Here is a 22,872-nt window from a genome sequence, read left to right as displayed (position 1 = left end):
ATAGGTGATAGCAAATTCTGCCTCAGTGCTAGTGCAAAAATCTTAAACTTTGATGGCTTTTGCAGAAACAGTGTTGTTTCTGCTTTATAAACCAAAGAAATAGCTTATTCAGCTCAGTAAAGTAGTGAAGTAAGTAGGAGCCAGAAATAGAGGTTCTGTGTTTTTTATGTAATTGATTAACTTGGTTTCCCTGTGTATCTCTTGTGTCGACACTCTCCTCTTTCTCACAGCGTTGTTTGGAGGGCAGAATCAGAAGATATATGCACATTGTAAAGCATAAAGTAGTTTTCAGGGATGCACGACAGGCAGTCCTAGTGGAGAACACTTGATTTATGAATTGTCTGTACATGTATCCTGCAAGGGTAATGGATCTGGTCTCAGTCCAGAGCCCTTCTGAAGGGGATGAGCTGAATGGTTTGTTTGGCCCCTGAACCAGAACACCTGGGAAAAAATGAAGTGTAGACATGCTTTTCTTACACATATGGAGGCAGGTTATTGGTACTTACAGGGATCCATCTACCCTCCCACCATGTGAAGACAGGAGTGGGGAAAGTTATTTTCCTGATATCCCTCCCTTTTTTTTATATAGTGACAAGCTATTGATAAAACTTGTACTATTACTCCATCTAATGCACATGTTAGATGCTTTTGTAGTATTGACTTTTTGTAGTCAAATCATTTAATTTTATGGAGTCCTTACGATAGCCCTTTGAAGTAGGTGGGTGGACCCACTTTATACCAGAGGAACCTTGAGGCTCAAAAAAGTGAACTGACTTGACCAAAGTCTTATAAGGTAATAGGTGGCCTGCAGAGAAGATGCAAATCCAGACACTTAGAGCTAGTCCACGCTCCTTTAGTACCTTCACAGCTCCTCTGAGGGTTTGTGCTTGTACCTGAGAAGGATAATAATAATATGGTATTCAGAGTTACTGTTAAAGGAAACATTTTGAGTTTGATCATTTTTTTAGGGTGGACAATGAAAAATCTATAAAGGTTCTTAAAAGGAACCTTGGACAACCCTATATAATTGCTTTTCTCTGGGAATTCTTTTTGAGGGCTTCAAGTTCTGTATCGTGCTAAATTTTTCTTCAAGGCTTTTCTCTCTTTTATTTGAAAAGTGTTTACTTTCTGATTTTTGGGGGGAAGTTTTTCCACTGAGTTTCAGCTCTGCATATTTTTATTTTGTTTTGTTTTGGGATCATCTAGTGCAAGGACTTAAATTTTCTGTGGATTTGCTTCCAAGGAAGGAGGGAAGTTTGGCACAGTATTGGTGCTATAGAGTTGTTTCCTGGTTGGTTGTAAAGCAGAGGGGATTTCCAGAATGTGTAAGCGTGGATGAACTCCTTTAACTGAAAGCAGAATTAAAAAAAAAAAAAAAGTGGTTAACAGCATTTCTGGGAGCCATGTTTATCGCCTTTCCTTGCCTGATTTGTTCCTTTCTAATTTGGGAGCAAGACTCTGCATTTAGAAATGTATTGCCTTAAAAAAAAATGTATTGCCTTTTTGCCTTTCTTTTAGCCCTTCTTTGTAAGTCGGTGAGGATAGGATAGGAACAGGAAGGAGAGTGGGATTAAAAAGAATATAGCTTTTTGTTCTGCCTAGAAATTTAATTTCGAAACTATTTTGAACAGAATAAGATCTGTTTCCCCAAAGCCCATGCAGGATTTAAGAAACAACTTTTAAACTTGTGAGTAAATACCATTCTGTCTGGGATATTTAGTAGACAAATCTACTTGTAAATATACTTAGCTGCTAGAGAACATGCGTTGAACGCAACCCAAGGTAAATGTGGACTGCGAAGAACTTTTTATTACTTGTTACAAGTGAGGAGACAGGGAGATAGCTCTAAAAGCACTGCCTCCCTGTGGGGTTAGTACAGGAAGCTTTTATTCAGTGTATTAGGGGGTGGGGCAGGGAGTTTACAGACAATCTGTAGCTCAGTTGCACATGCCTAGCATGTCAGTATGCTAGTTTATACGTCGTATGTTCAAAAACTGGTGGAAAACTCTGCCCATAGGAGGAGATCTTAGTATTCTAATAAGCTAAAGGTAACTTCAGGTCAGCTCCCAGGAGCCCCGGCATGGGTTCTCAACTCCAATCCATCTCAAACTGGCTCATGTGTAAGGGGCTATCAGGTGAGACACAGAAAGGGGCTATCAGGTAGAACACTTAATTAGTGTCTCCTTGGCTGGAACTGTTGATTCTGCAAAACAAAACACATTCCTTCCCTACTCTTATCCCTTCTCCCTCTCCCTTCTCTTTGATAGCTTTCAGCCCTCTTAGATTTGAGTCACTTCCCTTTGTATCCGAGCTAACAGAATGACCATAATTTACTTATTCAGTTTTCTATTAAAGGATATTTCAGTTGTCTAAATTAAGTCTTACTATTGCAAAAATGCCACAGTGAATCTCCTTACATATTTGTAATTTCTCACATACTTCCAAGACAGCTGTAACATAGATTTCTGCAAATCGGTTTGTATTGTTAGGGCAGTGGAAAGGTATCAGTTTTGATTGGCCTCTATGGAAATTTATCGGTATACATACACACTGATCAGCAAGGTATGAGAATTCTTGTTTCTCCACAGTTTTGTGTTGCAGTGTGTCATCAAACATTTTGATTTTTGCCTATCTGAAGTGAAAAATGGAATCTCAGTATAGAATTAATTTACATTTTTCTTAATGAGTAAGTCAAGCGTCTTTTCATAGGTTTAAAAACCACTTGTACTTTTTTTTCTGAAAACTGCTTGCTTCTGTCTTTTAGAAAAATCTACTTGTAAATCTGTTTGCATGTGTTGTGTTTTATTTTAATTGTTTACTTTCCCCCCAAAATGCTGGTTGCCACCTATTAAATTGATTTCATGACCCAGTACTGGGTTGTGACCTGCAGTTGAAAAATACCTCATTAGACTTCTGTGCAGGTAAAATCTCATTTGTCTGTAGTAGTCGATAGTGTTGATTGGCATGCCTTGTGTAAGAGCATAGGCCACTTTTTTTTTTTAAGATTTTATTTATTTGACAGAGACACAGCGAGAGAGAGAACACAAGCAGGAGGAGTGGGAGAGGGAGAAGCAGGCTTCCCGTGGAGCAGGGAGCCCGATGCGGGGCTCGATCCCAGGTCCCCGGGATCATGACCTGAGCCAAAGGCAGATGCTTAATGACTGAGCCACCCAGGTGCCCCAGCATAGGCCACTTTTGAATGCAAACTGGTGCAGCCACTGTGGACAACAGGATGGAGGTTCCTCAAAAAGTTAAAAATGAAACTACCCTATGATCCAGCTATCACACTACTGGGTATTTACCCGAAGAATAGAAAAACACTAATTCAGAGGCATACATGCCCTCTTATTGCAGCATTATTTACAATAGCCAAGATATGGAAGTAGCCCGATTGATGAATGGATAAAGAAGATGTGGTATATAAATACAATGAAATATTATTCATCCATAAAAAGGAATGAAATCTTGCTGTTTGCAATGACATGGATGGAGCTAGAGAGTATAATGCTAAGCAAAATAAGTCAGAGAAAGACAAATACCATATGATTTCACTCATATGTGGAATTTAGGAAACAAAACAAATGAGGAAAGGGGGGACAAAAGAGAGGAACAAACCAAGAAACAGACTTTTAACTATAGAGAAACTGATGGTTACCAGAAGGGAGATAGGTGGAGGGGATGGGTGAAATGGGGGATGGGGGCTGTGCTTGTCATAACGAACACTGAGTGGTTAAAATTTTTGAAAAAAGAAAATAAGCCACTTTTTAAATTGGCTTATTTGGGGCTTTGCTATTGAGTTATATGAATTCCTTATATATTTTGCATATTAACTCCATTTCAGATATATGGGTTGCAAATATTTTTTCCTATTCCATAGGTTGTCTTTTCAGTTTCTCGATGATTTCCTTTGCTGTGCAGAAGCTTTTTAGTTTGATGTAGTCTTACTTGTTTTTCATTTTGTTGCTTTAAGTATGATTTCCAAAAAATTATTATTAATACCCATGTCAAGGAGTTTTTTCCTATTTTCTTCTAGGAGTTTCATGGTTTTAGGATTTTAAGATTTTTTTTTTAATTTATTCATTTGAGACAGAGAGATAGAGAGAGCATGAGCAGGGGGACGTGCAGAGGGAGAGGGAAAAGCAGGCTCTCCACTGAGTAGGGAGCCGGATGTGGGGCTCGATCCCAGGACCCTGGGATCATGACCTGAGCTGAAGGCAGAGGCTTAACCATCTGAGCCACTCAGGCACCCCATGGTTTTAGGATTTCTATCTAAGCCTTTAATCCAGTTTGAGTTAATTTTTATGAGTGGTGTAAGATAGGGGTCAAGTTTCATTTTTTTTACATGTGAATATCCAGTTTTCCCAGCATGATTTATTTATTTATTTTTTAAGGATTTATTTATTTTAGAGAGTGAGCAGGGAAGAGGGGCAGAGGGAGAGGGAGAGAGAGTCTTAAGCAGACTCCATGCTGAGCATGGAGCCTGACAAGGGGCTTGATCTCACCACCCTGAGATCATGACCTAGCTGAAACCAAATGTTGATGCTTAACCAACTCCACCACCAATGAACCCCTCCCAGCACCATTTATTGAAGAGACTATCTTTTCTCCATTGAGTATTCTTAGCTCCCTTGTTAAATAGTAGTTGACTGTTTATGCTTAGGTTTATTTCTGGGCTTCCCCTTCTGTTTCTTTGGTCTATTTGTTTTTATGCCAACACCATATGGTTTTAATTACTATAGCTTTTTTTTTTTTAAGATTTTATTTATTTATTTGAGAGAGAGAGAATGAGAGAGAGAAAGCACAAGAGGGAAGAGGGTCAGAGGGAGAAGCAGACTCCCCGCTGAGCAGGGAGCCCGATGCGGGACTCGATCCCGGGACTCCAGGATCATGACCTGAGCCGAAGGCAATCGCTTAACCAACTGAGCCACCCAGGCGCCCTTACTATAGCTTTTTAATAGAGCTTGAAACCAGGAAGTATAATGCCTTGTTCTTTGTTCTTCTTTTTCAGGATTTCTTTGGTTATTTGGAGTCTTTGTGGTTCCATATAAATTTTAGGAGTGTTTTTTCTATTTCTATTTTAAAAATATGCTTAGAAACTTGATAGACATAGTATTGGATCTACAGATGGCTTTTTGGTAGTATTGACATTTTAACAATACTAATTCGTCCAATTCATCAACACAGGATACCTTTCCATTTATTTGTATTCTCTTAGATTTCTTTCATCATTGTATGAAAAGTGGACAAAGGACCTGAATAGACATTTTTCCAAAGAAAATATGTGAATGGCCAAGAGGTACATGAGACGATCCTCCGCATCCCTAGTCATTAGGGAAATACAAATTAAAACCACAATGAGATATCACCTCATACCTGTTAGAATGGCCATTGTCAAAAAGATAAGAGATAACAAACGCTAGAGTGGATATGGAGAAAAGGAAACCCTTGTGCACTGTTGGGATTTTAAATTGGCACAGCCACTATGGGAAACAGTATGGAATATGGAGGTTCCTCAAAAAATTAAAAATAGAACTACCATATGATCCAGCAATTCCAGTTCTGGGACTACATGCAAAGGAAATGAAAACACTAACTCAAAAAATATCTACACCCCCATGTTCATAGCTTTATTTACAGTAGCCAACACAGGGAAACAGCCTAAGTGTCCATTGATGAATAAATGGATAAAGAAGTTGTGGCATATATATACAATGGGAATATTCAATCATAAAAAAAGGACATTTTGCCATTTATGACAACATGGATGGACCTTGAAGGCATTATGCTAAATGAAATAAGTCTGACAAATACAAATACTGTATGATCTCACTTATATGTGGAATCTAAGTAAAGAAAACCCACCAGGGTGCCTGGGTGGCTCAGTTGGTTAAGCGACTGCCTTCAGCTCAGGTCATGATCCCAGAGTTCTGGGATTGAGTCTCGCATTGGGCTCCCTGCTTGGCGGGGAGTCTGCTTCTCCTTCTGACCCGACCCCCTCTTGTGCTCTTCCTCTCTCACTTTCTCTCTCAAATAAATAAATAAAATCTTAAAAAAAAAAAAAAAAAGAAAAGAAAAAAACCCCACCAAACTCAAAGAAAAAGAGATAAGACTTGTGGTTACCAGAGGCAGAAGGTGGTGAGAAGGGGATATTGGAGGAAGATGGTCAAAAGATACAAACTTCCTGTTGTAAGATAAATAAGTACTAAGTACGTAATGTATAGCATGATGACTGTAGCTAACACCGCTGTAGGATATATGGGAAGGTTGTTAAGAGAGTAGATCTTTAGAGTTCTCATCACAAGGAGAAAACTTTTTTTCCTTTTATTGTACCTATATGACATGATGTTAATTAAACCTAGTGTGGCAATCATTTCAAATGTATGTAAATCGAACCATCATACTGTACATCTAAAAGTATAAAGGCATGGATAGCAGTTATTTCTCAGTAAAACTGGAAAAAAAGAGCATAGACCATAATTGATTAGTATGTACTGTCCAGAAAGAAGGAAAAACTGTTACAAGGCAGGTGGCCGGGGGTTCAGGCCCACCATCTTCAAACATAGTTGTTTTGTTGTCTTCTGGCTTTTGTGGTTCCCAGCTTGATTTTTGCTGCTCGGAGCTATTGTGGCGCACATGAGGGCATGAATTTCTAGGTTTTGAATCCCAGATCCACCGCTTCCTAGTTCGGTGACCTGCTTAACTTCTCTCTGCTTTAGTTTCCTAATCTGTTAAGTTCCTAACCATTTTTAGGAATGAGAAAGTTAATAGATGAAAAGCACTTGGATAAAAGTCTTTCTGTTATTATTATTTGGCTTGATGTATACAGGATTTCTTTCTTTAATGTCACAATTAAAAATTTTGTGAGGACTAGGTGAATTTTTTCATTAAGTTTTTCTTGAATCTCATGAATCCTTAAAGACATAGATTTTTTTTAATATTAGGAAAGTTTTTTTTTTTTTTAATGATTAGTTCTCATCTTTTTATTCTGGTTTATTCCTCACGGTTATGAGGCTATTCTCTGTCCTTCGTATCTATAATTTGTTTTCTCTGTTTCTCTCTTATTTCTTTTCCTCTGCATTCTGGTAGAATTTCTCAATGTTGGTGCTGTATTTCACCAGATCCAGATTCTCGTAAATTACTTCTAATCTTTACTGTTTTGGAGATTTAAATTCTGTTGATTTTGTTTTTTCTTGCATTTCTATTTTATTTTTGCCAGATCCCTTTGTATTTCTTGCAGTTCTCTCCTTAAAGCTTATTGCTCTTTCTTCATATATGCAACTGAGTTTGTTCTCAATAATAAATAAACAATAATAAAATATGTCCTCCATCCCTTGAGTTTTTGTTGTTTCTGAGGGCTTCCTCCCTCTTCTTTTGCTACACTACCCATTGTCTCTGGCCATTTCACCCACTCTGGTTTTCTCTAGCACCTGTGCACCAATGACCCACAGATATATATACCTCCAGCCCTAACATTCTCACTGAACCCTGAACTTCCTGTTGGGCATCTTCCTGAATAACATTCTTTCAGTGACAGGATAAAAGTGGTAAACTGTTTTATTCTTTGTCTGTAAATGTCTATTTGAATGATAGTTTAATTACATAGAATTTAATATTTTCTCTCAACACTTTGAAGATAGTATCACAATATCTTCTGGTCTCTATTTTGAGACATTTGCTTTCCATCCAATTTTTTAAAAATTTTTTATTTATTTAAGTAACCTCTGTACCCACTGTGGGGCTTGAACTCATGACCCTGAGTTCAAGAGTCCCACGCTCCTCCAATTGAGCTAGCCAGGCGCCCCATCTGTTCAACTTTTTTTCCATATATCATCTCTATCCTTGTCGTTGCCATAAAATTTTTTTTCACTTCTGTTGTTTCATTATGATGTGTATGTATGAATGTATTTATTTTTCCTGCTTGGGATTCACTGAGCTTCCTGAATCTGAAGTTTCATATCTTGAATCACTTCTGAATAATTCTCAGCCCTTGTATCTTCCAAGTATTGCTTCTCCTGAAATTCTTATTAGACTTTTATGGGACCCTTTCACTCTCCTCCATGTTTCTTACTCTTTCATATATTTCATCTCGTTGGAGCTCTGAATTGCATTCTGGGTAACATTTTTAGATCTGTTTTCTAATTCACTACTTACCTCGGATGTGTCCGTTCTCTCTACCCATTTGTTTACAGGTTTTTTTCCCCATTGTTTTGATAATTTATAGACCACAAAATTCACCATTTGAAGTGTACAGTTCAGTGCTTCTGAGTAAATTTATATACTTGTGTGGCTATCACCATGATTCAGCTTTAGAATACTTTTTTCACCCCACAAACTTTCATCATGCCCTTTGGGGAGCAATCCCTGCTCCTGCTCCTAACCCCAGCAACCACTGAGTTGCTGTCTCTGTAGTTTTGCCTTTACTAAAATTTTCATATAAATAGAATCATATAATCTGTGATTTTTTTTGTCTTTCACTTAACATAATGTATATTTGTTTTTATATACAGTTTTAAATATGTTTTTGAGTTTATCTTATATGAATCAGTAGTTCCTTTTCATTACTGAGTGTATTCCAGTGTATTAATACCTCACAGTTTGTTTATTCACCACCTGACAGACATTTGGATTTTCTCCCATCTGTTTAGTTTCCATTATTCTAAAATTTTAATTTTAGAACTTCTCTTTCAGATTATTTTCTTCATCCTTTCATGGCCTATTTCTTTTCTTACAGTTTTGATTTTTTTATGTTTATTTTTTATACTTAGTTTATATTGCCTCTTAGATTTCTCTATTATCCTTTATCCTGAATTCTTTGGGATTTAATCCTTCTTTTGTGTCAGAGGACTCACACATGATAGATTGTTTACTCTTGTGTTTTATGATTTTAAATTGGTGAGTTCAGTTTTAGAGGAACTTGTTCTTTCTGTGAGAATTCCTTTATTGTCTGGATTGTTGATAATATCTCTCCAGAGAGGTTTTCTGTTAGCTTCTGCCAAGTGTCCAAGGGATATTACTGGATCAGAACCAGTTTTTTGTTTTTATTTATTTTTTTTTCTACACCCAACGTGGGACTTGAACTCATGACCCCAAGGTCAAGAGTTGCATGTTCTACCAGCTGAGCCAGCCAGGTGCACCTGGTTCACAACCAGTTTTTGTGTGCTTTTTTGATGGAGCATTATGAATTTTGCATCTAAATTTGTACTCCAACCCATTTAAAACACAAGCCTGGAGTTTTTTGTTCAGGGATTTGTTTTTCCCTACTTAGATCCCTGGTAGAGATAGAGAAGGTGGTGTACTGTGTTTTGATATCAGTGTTCCTATTTGTAAAGGTTCCTCTTTTATTCAGGAGTCCACTTGCAATTTCTCCCTTCATTTGGGAGGTTTGCTATATCTCCAGTTCCCATGGAGGTATCAAAAGTCAAGCCCCTGTTTGCTAATACTCGTCCCATTTCTTTTCTTCTCTCCTAGACAACATTAGCATCAACATTTATCCTTACCATTCTGATTTTCAGATTTGACCTCATCTCTGGCACCCGGAGGTTTCTTTCTTTATCACAAGTTCAACCATGCATAAGTATTTTTGTTGTATTTTATACAGCTTTTTAGATACTTACAGCAGGAAAATTTGTTTTGTTTTTGTTTTCATCTTACTGGAATCAGAAAATTCAGATAAGATTATAAGTATTTAAAAATAAGATAGTATACTATGGTAATTATAGCTGTATTTACTAAATGAAAAATATCTTCTAAAACATAACTTGCTATTAAATGAGTATAAGCTTTCTAAGACTACTAGTTGTTAGATTGCAGTGACGTTTTCCAGATACATGGATTTCATTTTTCTCTGGCTACAGTAAGACAGTCATTTTAGTGTTCTTTTTATTTAGGATTTATTTGTATCTCATGGTATAAAGAAGGCACACAAGAAATTTGGCCATTCGATGCAGAGATGGATTGTTTATGGTGGTTCCCATGTTAAGAGCAGTGCTTGCCACCAAAATAGCTGGTATTCCCCTGTTTTTCCATATCCGCTATGACTAAAGCCAGTTTTTTTAGTACTCCCTTTCTTCTGATCTTTGGAAAATATAATCTGATTGTTGTAGTACATTGGATATAATTAACATGTTAAGTTCACTGTTTCTTTTATGATATAAAGTTTTGAGTATACATTGTTGTCGTCTTGTTTCCCCTTAGCTGCCATTCTAGAGTAGGATGTTAACTCAATAAAATCAATGAGAGAGATGTGTTTTGAATTTCCTGGTGAGATTTGTATCAAAGTCTCAGAAGTAAACCACCTTAAACATGGACCATCATTCCAAAAAATTGAAGAGTTTTAATCTACTCTCAGTGGCAAGGTGAAAAAGAAGTTTTAGCATTTCCTTGAATGTCACCTGTTGAGAAAAATCAGTTGCTTAACCTCTTTGCCTTCTCATCCATAATGTAGGAGGAGTAATAAATAGAAGAGTCAATTTTTATTGCCATGTATGTTTTGAGTCACTTATAATTATGAAGTCAGCTCTTTGATGGCAGGTGCTGGAGTCACCTCTAGAATTCATGTGTCATGTGTACAGCATAAGCCGTTCCATTCTTTTATTTCTCTTTTGTTGCACATATTTGGATCGTTTTGCTACTCATTTGTGATTAGGTAGCAACTACAAAGCAATAAACATCAGTTCTGCTTCTTTGTTCCTAATAAGTTGAATAAGGTAGACAATTTAAGACTTTTGATTAGTTGTTTTAGAATTGTCTTAAATTTATTTACTCTTTCCCATTTTGTAATAATAAACAAGAATTGACTTTTTAAAATTTAAACTTAAAACATAATACATAAAGACTTTATACTTATTCTTTGAGCTTTCAGATTGCCCAGTTGTTAATCCTCAAACGTGCAAAGCTCTTTGATGTTTAACTAAGGGCCTTGGCAGTTTTTTCCTCTGCCTAAAAGGCTCTTCCTCGGAAGCATGGTCGATTCCTTCACTTCATTCAAGTCTTTGTTTGAATGTCACCTCATTAGAAAGACCTTTTCCTCACCATATCTTAGAGAGGGGCTAGGAAGAGTCATGCTAGCACCCTAACCTAATTAATTTTTCATCAAGGCACTTTTCTGTACCGAAAATTAAATATCTATTTGTTATCTTGGTATTGCTTGTTTACTCTCCTAATATGTAAATTTTCTTTTTTTCTTAAGATTTTATTTATTTATTTGTTTGTTTGTTTATTTATTTATTTATTTATCAGAGAGAGAGCACAAGTAGGCAGAGCAGCAGAGGGAGAGGGAGAAGCAGGCTCCCCGCTGAGCAGGGAGCCCGATGCAGGACTTGATCCCAGGACCCCGGGACCACGACCTGAGCTGAAGGCAGACGTTTAACCAACTGAGCCACCCAGGCGCCCCTAATATGTAAATTTCTTGAGCTCAATGAACTTGTTCACAGTTCTGTTCCTAGGAATGGGAACATTATCTGGCACAGAATAGGTGCTTAATGAAAATCTATTGCTTGACCCAGTGAATGTGTTACAAACTTGTGGTCTACGGGTGGAATCGAGTCCATATATATTTTTTGTTTGAGCATCCATCTTTGTATTTTACTCTTTTTAAAAGTTATTTGATAATATTTCAAAATGCTAGATTTTTTATTTTCCTTGAAAAATTTTAACTCCTAAACCTGGGTATTTTGTGGGGCAACAATTAGCTGGACTGAGCACCGGGCTACTCTCTTTATAAGAGACCTACATTCTGTAGTTTGTTAGTCTTTAAGATCTCTTTCTGTAGAATCTTGGACAATGAGACTTACACCATTTGCTATTTATCATTTTGCCTGCTCTGTTATGTTTTCTTAGACTTGGCCCATTCTACTTATTTATGTCACCTGCCTGATCCCTGTAGGCATTTGAGTTACCAAGTCATGGTATTTATAATTCCTGTGCAGTAACACTTTTCAGATTTAAATTTAAAAGTATAAAATGGGTAAAGATGATAGAAGTTGTGACTGTTATTGAAGGAGCTGTACATTGAATTTATAAAACTCTATGTTACAAAAACGAACCCCCTTTAGGCCAATGAACACATGAAAAAAGCTCCACATCATTAGTCATTTGGGAAATGTACATCAAAACCACAATGAGGTACCATTTCACACCCACAAGCATGACTTTAATAAAAAACACATACAATAACAAGTATTGGTGAGGCTGTGGAGAAATTGGAAGCCTCAAACATTGCAGTTGGAAATGTAAAACGGTGCAGCTACTTTGGAAAATAGTCTGGCAGTTCCTCGAAAAGTTAAACATAGAGTTACTATTACTACATGACAGTTTCCCATGAAAACTTGTACACATATGTTCATAGCATTAGTCATAATAGCCTAAAATTGGAAATAAGCCAAGTGTCCATCAACTAATGAATGGATCAATAAAATGTGGTATATCCACACAATGGAATATTATTCAGCAATAAAAAGGAATGGAATACTCATTTATGCTACAATGTTAACAAACCTTGAAAACATTATGATGAGTGAAAGAAGTCAATCACAAAAGACCAAATATTTGTATAATTTGGTTTATATGAAATGTCCAGAATAAGTGAATCGATAGAAACAGAAGATAATTTAGTGGTTGCTATGTGGTAGGGTAGAGAAATGGTGATTGACTGCTAATGAGTATGGAGTATCTAGTAGGAAAGCCAGAATATTCTAAAATTAGATTGTGGTAATGTTGCATATCCTGTGAATTGTATACTTCAAATGAGTGACTTGTATGGTATGTGAATTATATATCAATAAATGTTTTTTCAAAAGGACTTCTTTTGTTAATCAAAAGATTGGTGGATTTTCATACCCCAGATCATTAGCCAATCTGTAATCAAATACAATCTAGCAGCAGTGCTAGAAAGAAATAATTATTTAAATTTACCCTCCATTAAAACAATTAAGCTTGCAGATTTGTATTGCCCTATGCCATAGTTAGTGTGCTATCTCAGTAGGTCAGCTCTTTCTGTCATGCTTTATCAGCATGGTCTACTAAGTGGCTTCTTAAATAAATATTTTATTATTTATTTATTTGTTTATTTATTTATTTATTTGGGAGAGAGAAAGAGAGGGAGAGAGAGTGTGCCCGGGTGAGCGTGTGCAGGTGCAGGGTGGGTGGGGAGGGAGAGGGACAAGCAGTCTGCTGAGTGCAGAGCCCAACGCTGGGCTCCATTCCACGATAGTGAGATCATGACCTGAGCTGAAATCAATAGTCAGACACTTAACCAGCTGAGCCACCCAGGTGCCCCTACTCAGTGGCTTTTAAGTGCAATGCCATAAACTTGTTTAGTTTGAAAAGTGAGGCATCTTGGGGACACATGGGAAGTATTACAAAGTAATAAAGTATTACTCCTCAACTAATAACATTTAGTAAATGGAGCTTTAGTAATGGGGAAAAAATCCAACCTGACATCTTGAATTTTTCTGTGTATTAGACATGGATCAGGAGGATAATCTTTGGATGGGATTTTAATACACATCATATGATTGCACAGAGGCTCCTGAGACTCATCTTTCAAACAAACCATCACAAGTATACCCTTTTCCATTCTATGATTTTAAGGGATTTCCAAGTCTTATAGAATATCAGAACTGGGAGAGGACTTTATTAGTTATCTAGTTTAACTCTTGACTTTTACAGATGTCCATTTTGCCAATCATAGTGAACCACCTTAGTTTGTCATACTCCTGAGGTGAATATAATGTAGTACTAAGAGCAACACCAGACTGATACATTGGAAGAATAGTAGGAAATCTTTTCCATGTTAAGTAGTGGAATCTGAATTTTAGAAATTGAATGCGCTTGTTTTGTTTCCCCTTGGTTCATTCAGACTGAAACAAGAAATGGTCGTATTGTATACAAACTGTTTTAATTCTCCTTCATAGTTTTATTTCCATGTATAAAAAATAGTATTCCTATTGCAGCTAATATTTAGTTAGTTTTGATCTTAATTGGAACTTTCTAAACATTTCTTCAGAGATATTTGTGAACAGAGAAATTTTTTAAAAAGTGTTTTACTGAGTAGAAAGGAAAGAGGATGGTCCTGTACAACTGGAGTCGGCAAGGATAGAAAAGTTAATGCAGTCAAGTGAGAATGAAAACATGCATATGGATCAATGCTTATTTCATTTTATTTTTATATTTATTTATTTAAAATATTTTATTTATTTATTTATTTGTCAGAGAGAGAGAGAGCACAAGCAGGGGGAGCGGCAGGCAGAGGGAGAAGCAGGCTTCCCGCTGAGCAGGGAGCCCGATGCGGGGCTCGATTCCAGGACCCTGGGATCATGACCTGAGCCGAAGGCAGTCGCTTAACTGACTGAGCCACCCAGGGGCCCCTTCTTATTATTTTCTTTTTAGTTGAAGTATAGTTGACATACAATATTATAGTAGTTTCAGGTGGATAACATAGTGATTCGACATTTATACATTATGAAATGCTCCCTGAGATAAGTAGTTACCATCTGTCACCATAAAAATTATTCTTACACGGCACCTGGGTGGCTCAGTTGGTTGAGCGACTGCCTTCGGCTCAGGTCATGATCCTGGAGTCCCGGGATCGAGTTCCACGTCGGGCTCCTTGCTCAGCAGGGAGTCTGCTTCTCTCTCTGACCCTCTTCCCTCTCGTGCTCTCTATCTCTCATTCTCTCTCTCTCTCAAATAAATAAATAAAATCTTTAAAAAAATTATTATTACAATATTATTGACTATATTCCCTATGTTGTACTTTACATGTAAACCCTGTGAGTCATTTTAAAACTGTAAGTTTGGGGCGCCTGGGTGGCTCAGTTGGTTAAGCGACTGCCTTCGGCTCAGGTCATGATCCTGGAGTCCCGGGATCGAGCCCCGCATCAGGCTCCCTGCTCGGCAGGGAGTCTGCTTCTCCCTCTGACCCTCCCCCCTCTTGTGCTCTCTCTCTTTCATTCTCTCTCTCAAATAAATAAATAAAATCTTTAAAAAAATAACTAAGTTTGTACCTCTTAAAATCCTTTACCTTAATCCATCTTCCTATCCTCCCCATTTGCAACTACCAATTTGTTCCCTGTATGTATGAGTCTGTTTCTGTTTTGTTTTGCTCACTTGTTTTATTTTTTAGATTCCACATATAAGTGAAATCATACAGTCTTTGTCTTTCTCTGTCTGACTTACTTCATCTAGCATGATACTCTCTAGGTCCATTTGTGTTGTTGCAAATGGCAGGATTTAATTTTTTTAATGGCTGAGTAATATTCTATTGTAATACATTCCACATCTTCCTTATCTGTTTATCTACTGATGAACACTTAGGTTGTTTCCGTATCTTGGCTATTGCAAATAATGCTGCAGTAAACAGGGGTGCATATATCTTTTTGGAATTCATGTGTTTGTTTTCTTTGGGTAAATACCCAGAAGTGGAATTACTAGATCACATGATATTTCTATTTTTAATTTTTTGAGGAACCTTCATACTCCTTTCCATATGGCTGCACCAATTTACATTCCTACCAACATAACATGAGTGGTCCCTTTTATTCACATCTTCGCCAACATTTGTTATTTCTTGTTTTTTTGATAACAGCCATTCTGACAGGTGTAAGGTGATACCTCACTGGTTTTGATTTGCAATTCCTTGATAACTAGTGACATTGAGCATCTTTTTCTGTGTCTGTTGGCAAGCTGGATGTCTTCTTTGGAAAAATACTTATTCAGGTTCTCTGCCCATTTTTAAATTGGATTGTTATTTTGGTGTTGAGTTATATGAGTTCATTATATGTTTTGATCAATGGTTATTTTAAAGACAAAATATATATTAGTATTAGGATTTTCTTTCTTTGGTTTTTCAATCAGCTTTATAAAGGTACAACTTACATAATAAAATTTGCCAGTGTACAATTCAGTAAGTCTTGATAAATACATAGAGTTGTGTAATAACCTCCATAATCAAGATTTGAGACATTGACATCATCCCCAAAAAGTTCCCTTGTATTCATTGTAGTCAATTCCCTCTCTTCATTCCCTGGAACCATTTATCTGCTTTCTGTTGGTATAGTTCTGCACTAAATTTCATATAAATGGAATCATACGGTAAGTAACTCTTTATGTCTGCCTTTTTTCACTTCACATAATACTTGAGATTCATCTATATTTTTGTGTGTATTAGCAGTTTTTTTCTTTTTTGAGAGACAGAGTGTGAGCAGAGGGAGGGGCAGAGGGAGAGGAAGAGAGAGAATCTTAAGCAGACTCCATGCTTGGCACAGAGCCTGATGTTGGGCTTGATCTCAGGACCCTGAGATCATGACCTGAACTGAAATCAAGAGTTGGACGCTTAATCAGCTGAGCCACCCAGGCACCCCTATCAGCAGTTTCTTTTCCTTGATAAATAGTATTCCATTTTCTGGATATACCACATTTTTCCCCATTCTTTCACTAGTAAATAGACAGTTGAATTGTTTCCACTTTGGGGCAATTAGGAATAAAGCCATTATTAATATTCATATATAAGTCTTTGGGTGGATATATATTTTCATTTATCCTCTTTGAATACCTAGAGGTGGATATTGTTGAGTTATAGAATAAATGTATGCTTAACTTTGTAAGAAACTGCCCAGTTGTTTTCCGGAGAGGTTGTACCATTTTACATTCCTACCAGCAATGTTTGAAAGTTCCAGTTGCTCCACATACTTTAATGGTCAGTCTTTAACCATTCTAGTGGTGTATAATGATATCCTCACAGTGGCTATAAATTTTTATTTCCCTAATGACTAATGATTTTGAGTATCTTTTCATGTGCTTATTGGCCTATAGGAAGTTCATCTTTGTAATACTGATACAATAATACCATCTAATTTACAGCTGATACTCAGGTTTTTCAGTTGTGCCGAAAATGTCCTTTTTAAACGTTTCCTTGCCCCATATCCAATTCAGGATCACACATTGCTGTTTAGTTGTCATGTTTCTTTGGTTTCTTTTAAGATTTTTATTTATTTATTGAGAGGGAGAGAATGGTAGAGAGAGAGCATGAGAGGGAAGAAGGTCAGAGGGAGAAGCAGACTCCCTGCTGAGCAGGGAGCCCGATGCGGGTCTCGATCTCGGGACTCCAGGATCATGACCTGAGCTAAAGGCAGTCGCTCAACCAACTGAGCCACCCAGGCACTCTCTTTGGTTTCTTTTAATCTGCAACAAAAATCTCAGTTTTCTCTGTCTTTATGGACTTTGACTTAAACACCCACAAAAACTATAAGCCTATTATTTTGTAGAATGCCTCTTAGTTTCAGTTTATCTGATACTTCTTTCTGATTGGATTCAGGCTATGCATTTGGGGGAAGAATATCACAAAAATGCTGTTATAGCTTTATCAGAGGCATCATATTAAGAAGTACGCTGTGTGAATATTGGTGGTGACTTTATATGTTGCCCAAGAAATTTCTGCCTATCCTGATCTTGTGAAGAATTTTTTCTTCTAGAATTTTCAGTTTTGTGTTTAGGTTTAGATTTATGATTTATTTCAAAATAATTTTTGAATTTGTTGTGAGATAGGGATTGAGGTTTTTTTCCCCCAACTTTTCCCCTTGTTAACTTTCTGGTTTTTCTGTTTTCTATTTTTTTGATTCTGCTCTTTATTATTCTATTTTCTTTGAAATTTAATTTGCTTTTCTTTTTCTAGCTTAAGGTAAAAACTTAGATCAATGATTTAGACCTTTTTTTTTCATTTAAGGGCTTAAAGCTATATATTTTCCTCTATTGCTCTTATGCAGCCCACAAATTTTGATATTTAATATTTACTATCACTTTGTTGAAAATATTTTCTAATTTCCTGTGTAATTTCTTTTTTGACTCCTGGGCTATTAGAACTATTGGGACTTTTAGGGTGCCTGGCTGGCTCAGTCAGAAGAGCATGCAACTCTTGATCTCACAGTTGTGAGTTAGGTGCCACATTGGATGTAGAGATTACTTAAAAAATAAAAATCTTTAAAAAAAAAGAAATATTGGGACTTTTATAGATATCCACTGCTGTTGGCTTCTGGTTGTGTGTATGTATGTGTGAGTGATCAGCAAACATACCTTTCAGATTTTAATATTTTGTGTTCTCTGTGTACATGAAAAGAAAAAATATTTTGCTGTTGTTGGGTGTAGTGTTCTTTAGATATCAATCAAGTCCAAGTGGTTAATAGTATAGTTTATGTCTTCTCTATCCTCACTGATTTTTTTTCTGCTTGTTCTATCAGTTATGAAGAGGGGAATGTTGAAATTACCATCTATAAATGTAGACTTAACTGTTCCTGTTTCAACTTCAGTCAAGTTTTGCTTCATATATTTTGAAGCTTTGTTCTTATTTATGAATATGACTTCCTATATTGATGTTGTCATTATGAAGTCTCCCTTTTTATTTTTTGTAATATTCCTTTTCTTGAAATCCATTTTATCTAACACTAATGTTGTCGGTAACTTTCTTTTTAATTTTATTTTTTTTAAAGATTTTATTTATTTATTTGAGACACAGAGAGTGAGGGCACAAGCGGGGAGGAGGATCAGAGGGAGAGGGAGAAGCAGAATTCCCACTGAGCAGAGAGCCTGATGTGGGGCTCGATCCCGGGACCATGACCCTGGGATCATGACCTGAGCCAAAGGCAGATGCTTAACCCACTGAGTCACCCAGGGGCCCCTGTCACTGCAACTTTCTTAAGCTCACTGATACATGATATTTTCCCCCTACTTTTTATTTTGAGTTTATCCGTATCTTCACATTTATGGTATATCTGTTATAAGCAACATTTTTGATAGGGTTGAATTTAAATATTTTATTTTGTAATTTATTTTCTATTTACCCCCAAATTTTTTTGTCCCTTTGTTCTTCCTTTCATGTTCTTTTGGGCTAATCAAAAAAAAATTTTATTACTGTTTCATTTTATTCTTCTGTTCACTTTTTATCTATACCTTTTCTGCATTATTTTTTAATGTGTGACTTGGGGTTACAATATGAACCCTTAATCTAGTTGACTTAGATTGTACCATTTTACATAAAATATAGGTACCTAGCAAAAAAAAAAAGATGTAGGTACCTAGCAGCAGTAGAATTCCATTTACCACTTACTGTCATTTGTGCTGTTGTTGTTACACATACCACATCTGCATGTTTCATTTACCTATGATTTATCCTGCTTTGTGTTTCTTTGTGTTCACCCTGTTTTGTGTTTGCTCTGCTTCTTGGGTCTGTAAGTTACATTTTTCAACAAATTTGGGGGAAATTTTGGCCTTTATTCAAGTGTTTTTTTTTCTACCCTGTCTTTACTATCCTCTTCTTATAGACTGTAATTACCCGTATGTTAGTCTGTTTGACATTATTGCACAGGTAGGTTACTAAGGCTTTATCTTTTTTTCTCTTTTTTTCTTCAGATTGTATAATTTCTATTTCTCTGTGATTCATGTTCATTGATTCTTACTTCTGCTGTCCCTAATCTGCTGTTAATGTCCATCTTGTGAATATTTTATTTCACATATGTGCTTTGGGTTCTAGAATGTTCATTTTTATAGTTTACATTTTTCTGTTTTCCCTTCTTTGATTTCATTATAATTGTATTTTCCTTTAAATTCTTGAATATATTTAGAAGAGCTACTTTAAAGTTCTTGCCTGCTGACTAGCATCTAGACCTTGACTGATTTCTGTTCACTTCCTTTTCTCTTGACCATGGGTCATATTTTCCTGTTTCTTCTAATGTTTATTAATCCTTTTTTTTAAATTTTATTTATTCATTTGAGAGAGAGAGAGCTCAAGCACACGAACAGGGGTGGGGGGTAGAGGGAGAGGGAGAGGGAGGAGCAGACTCCCTGCTAAGCAGGGAGCCCGCTGTGGGGCTCGATCCTAGGTCTTGGAGATTATGACTTGAGCTGAAGGCAGACACTTAACTATCTGAGCCACCCAGGTGCCCCTGTTTATTAATCTTTTAATTGTATATTGGATATTTTGGGGAACACAATGCAAAGGCAAAAGATTCTGTTATCTTTTTCCAGAGGTTATTGATTTTTTTGCTTTGCCAGGCTGTTAAAGTTGGTTAGACTCTGACTACAGACTCTGTCATCTTTGTAGTGGATAGTAACTGAAATCTCGGCTCAGGTCTTTTAAGTCTTTCATCTGTTGCTTTTTTGCTGGGCCCACAGAGTCTTCTCCATGCACGCACAAATAAGAGTTAGCCAAGGATTTGGGCAAAATTATGCAGACTTTTGTGGTTCCCTCCTTTATAGCATCTACTTTCTCACTTTCCAGGCTCTCTGACATACCTAAATGCTGTCTTCTGATTTCTCAAACCAGTAAGTCTACAGTTTTCTGCTTGATTTCCAGCCACCTCTGTCTGCCAAGCACACTAACTGGACAGTGCCCTTTGGGAAAAAGCCATATATGGGCACATTTCACCTGGTGCAGTTCCTTTCTTTTTTGGTTATCCATAGGTAGATAACAAACCACCCAGATGTAGTGGCTTTAAACAGAAACACTTATTATTTTTATTATTATCTCTCATGGTTCTTGAGTTTGACTAGACTCAGCTGTGTGGCTCTTGCTTGGGTATTCTACCATTGTAATTAAAAGGGGGCTGAGGTCATCTTGAAGTCTTCCTCATTCTCATGGGGCGGATGTTGATGCTGGCTGTTGGAGGGGACTCAGTTCGACTGTCGGGTAGCCATACTGTCTTTCAAATTTTGCATTCTGTTGAATTTCTGTCTGCTTTTGTTCATTATGTAGTACCTTCAAATAGTTGTTTTTCATATAGAATTTATGTTATCTGATAGTCCAGTACAGACTACTCCATCATTACCAGTAATGGAACTCCCACTCCTTTTCTTTCCTCCATAGCACTCATCACATATGGCATTTAATATAATTTATTAACTTATTTATTTGGTTTATTTTGTGTCTCCTACCAAAATGCAGGCTCCATTAGAGTTTTGTCTCTTTAGTAACTGCTGGGAACAATAGTAAATGCCCCACAAATATTTGTTGAATATTTCAACTCTTCAAAATAGCTAGAAGTAAACAAAATCATCTTGATGATCAAAGAGGAACTATTATAGAGCCTTGTTCTTTCAACTGTTGTACTGGTAGACTAGCATATCTGAGGTTTAAATCTCCTTGGCTTAAGAGCAGGTTAGAGATTCTGACATTTCATTTTCATCATGACTGCCATGTGAGTCAATTTAGCAGGTGAGAGCTGGTTACGGATCAAATGCAATTAGCATGTGGAAGCACTCTATGAAGCATAAAGTGCTATGAGATTATAAAGCATTTCAGATAATTCCATGCAGTTGTATCTCTTAGTCTGGTCTTTTCAGATTTCATTTCGAAAGTGTTTTTGAGTTTGTATATTTTTAAGCGATAAATATTTTTCCCTACCAGAACAATAATAAAAGTCATAATGTGTTTATAATAAAGCCCTTGCTAAGTTCTTATTAATATTTTATCTGGCTTTTCATTTTTAGGAACTCGAGAGATTTCAGAACTTTGTAAAATGCTGTCCTCCTTTTGATATTGTCATCGATGGGCTCAATGTTGCCAAAACATTTCCTAAAGCTCGTGAATCTCAAGTTGTAAGTACAAGTTTTATATTGTTTTTCTAAATCTCTAGAAATATTTATTGTAAAATTTATTTGTGATCTTTCTTGGGTCTCTAATTCCCCATTTTTCCTTCCTCTAAAAATAAGCTCCTAAAGGTGTCATAGTAACTAACTACTTATCTAAGAGTCACTGTTTTCTTCTCTGGCAAGTAAGTGGCTCTTCTAGGCTGGCCAAGAGTGATAAAAAAGTCCATGTAATAGGGGCGCCTGGATGGCTCAGTTGGTTAAGCGTCTGACTCTTTATTTCAGCTCAGGTCTTGATCTCAGGGTCATGAGTTCAAGTTCTGTGTTGTTTTTTTTTTTAAAGATTTTATTTATTTATTTGAGAGAGAGAGAATGAGAGAGAGCACGAGAGGGAAGAGGGTCAGAGGGAGAAGCAGACTCCCCGCTGAGCAGGGAGCCTGATGCGGGAGTCGATCCCGGGACTCCAGGATCATGACCTGAGCCGAAGGCAGTCGCTTAACCAACTTGAGCCACCCAGGTGCCCAGTGTGGAGCCTTCTTAAAAAAAAAAAGTCCACGTAATAAAGGGCCATTTCAGGCCTTTTTCTTATATAATTTTTAGGTAACCTTCTTCTATATCTCTAACTCTTTCTTTGGGTACTCTGTCATTTCCCTGTGAGTCACATTCCTCTGCTTGAAATTTATCAACATAAACTCTCAAGAGATGTTAATATATTTGTTTTTTCCAAACATAGTATGCTCATAAATGAATCTAAGCAGTTCTTTTTTTTATAAGGTAATCATTTGTTCTATCAGTTTATAAATGTCTAGTAGTTTCTAATAGGAATATCATGAATTTTCATAGCAGTAGTGAGCAATTATTTTAATCCCCTTTTTATAGATTAGAATATTAGAAAAGTGAAGTGAATTTTATAGAGCAAATCCTTAGAAAGCAGTCATAACATCAAAATTCAATTGTGGAGAGCTCCTGGGTTTCAAGCTTATGGTCCTTTTTTTTTTTGACATTTATTTATTTATTTGAGACAGAGCAGGGGGAGGGGCAGAGGGAGAGAGTCTCCAGCAGACTCCCCACTGAGCACAGAGCCCGACGTGGGGCTCAATCCCACAACCCTGAGATCATGACCTGAGCTAAAATCAAGATTGGGATGCTTAACTGAGCCACCCAGACACCCCCAAGTTTATGGTTCTTATTGCTGGCAATTTTTGGCCATTCATCTGTAGTTAATCTGTGTTATTTCTAAAAATTGCTACCAACTTAAAAGCTGTTTCTCAGAGATGCTACTAGTCCAATTTGACC

General features: G+C 36.8%; 1 protein-coding gene across 1 annotated transcript in view; it reads left to right on the top strand.

Annotated features, from left to right (window-relative positions):
* PRORP (protein only RNase P catalytic subunit) overlaps positions 1-22,872 on the top strand; it is a 132,003-nt gene that overhangs the window by 36,448 nt on the left and 72,683 nt on the right. The window contains exon 5 of the mRNA XM_028114739.2: positions 21,478-21,585. Within this exon, the coding sequence (XP_027970540.1) occupies positions 21,478-21,585 (108 nt within the window). The remainder of the gene's footprint in view (positions 1-21,477; positions 21,586-22,872) is intronic.

The sequence above is a fragment of the Eumetopias jubatus genome, unplaced genomic scaffold (genome assembly GCF_037043125.1).
Source record: "Eumetopias jubatus isolate StellerSeaLion01/CBP00866 unplaced genomic scaffold, mEumJub1_p1.0 scaffold_7, whole genome shotgun sequence".
NCBI lineage: Eukaryota > Metazoa > Chordata > Mammalia > Carnivora > Otariidae > Eumetopias > Eumetopias jubatus.
This window is presented reverse-complemented; position numbering and strand designations above follow the sequence as displayed.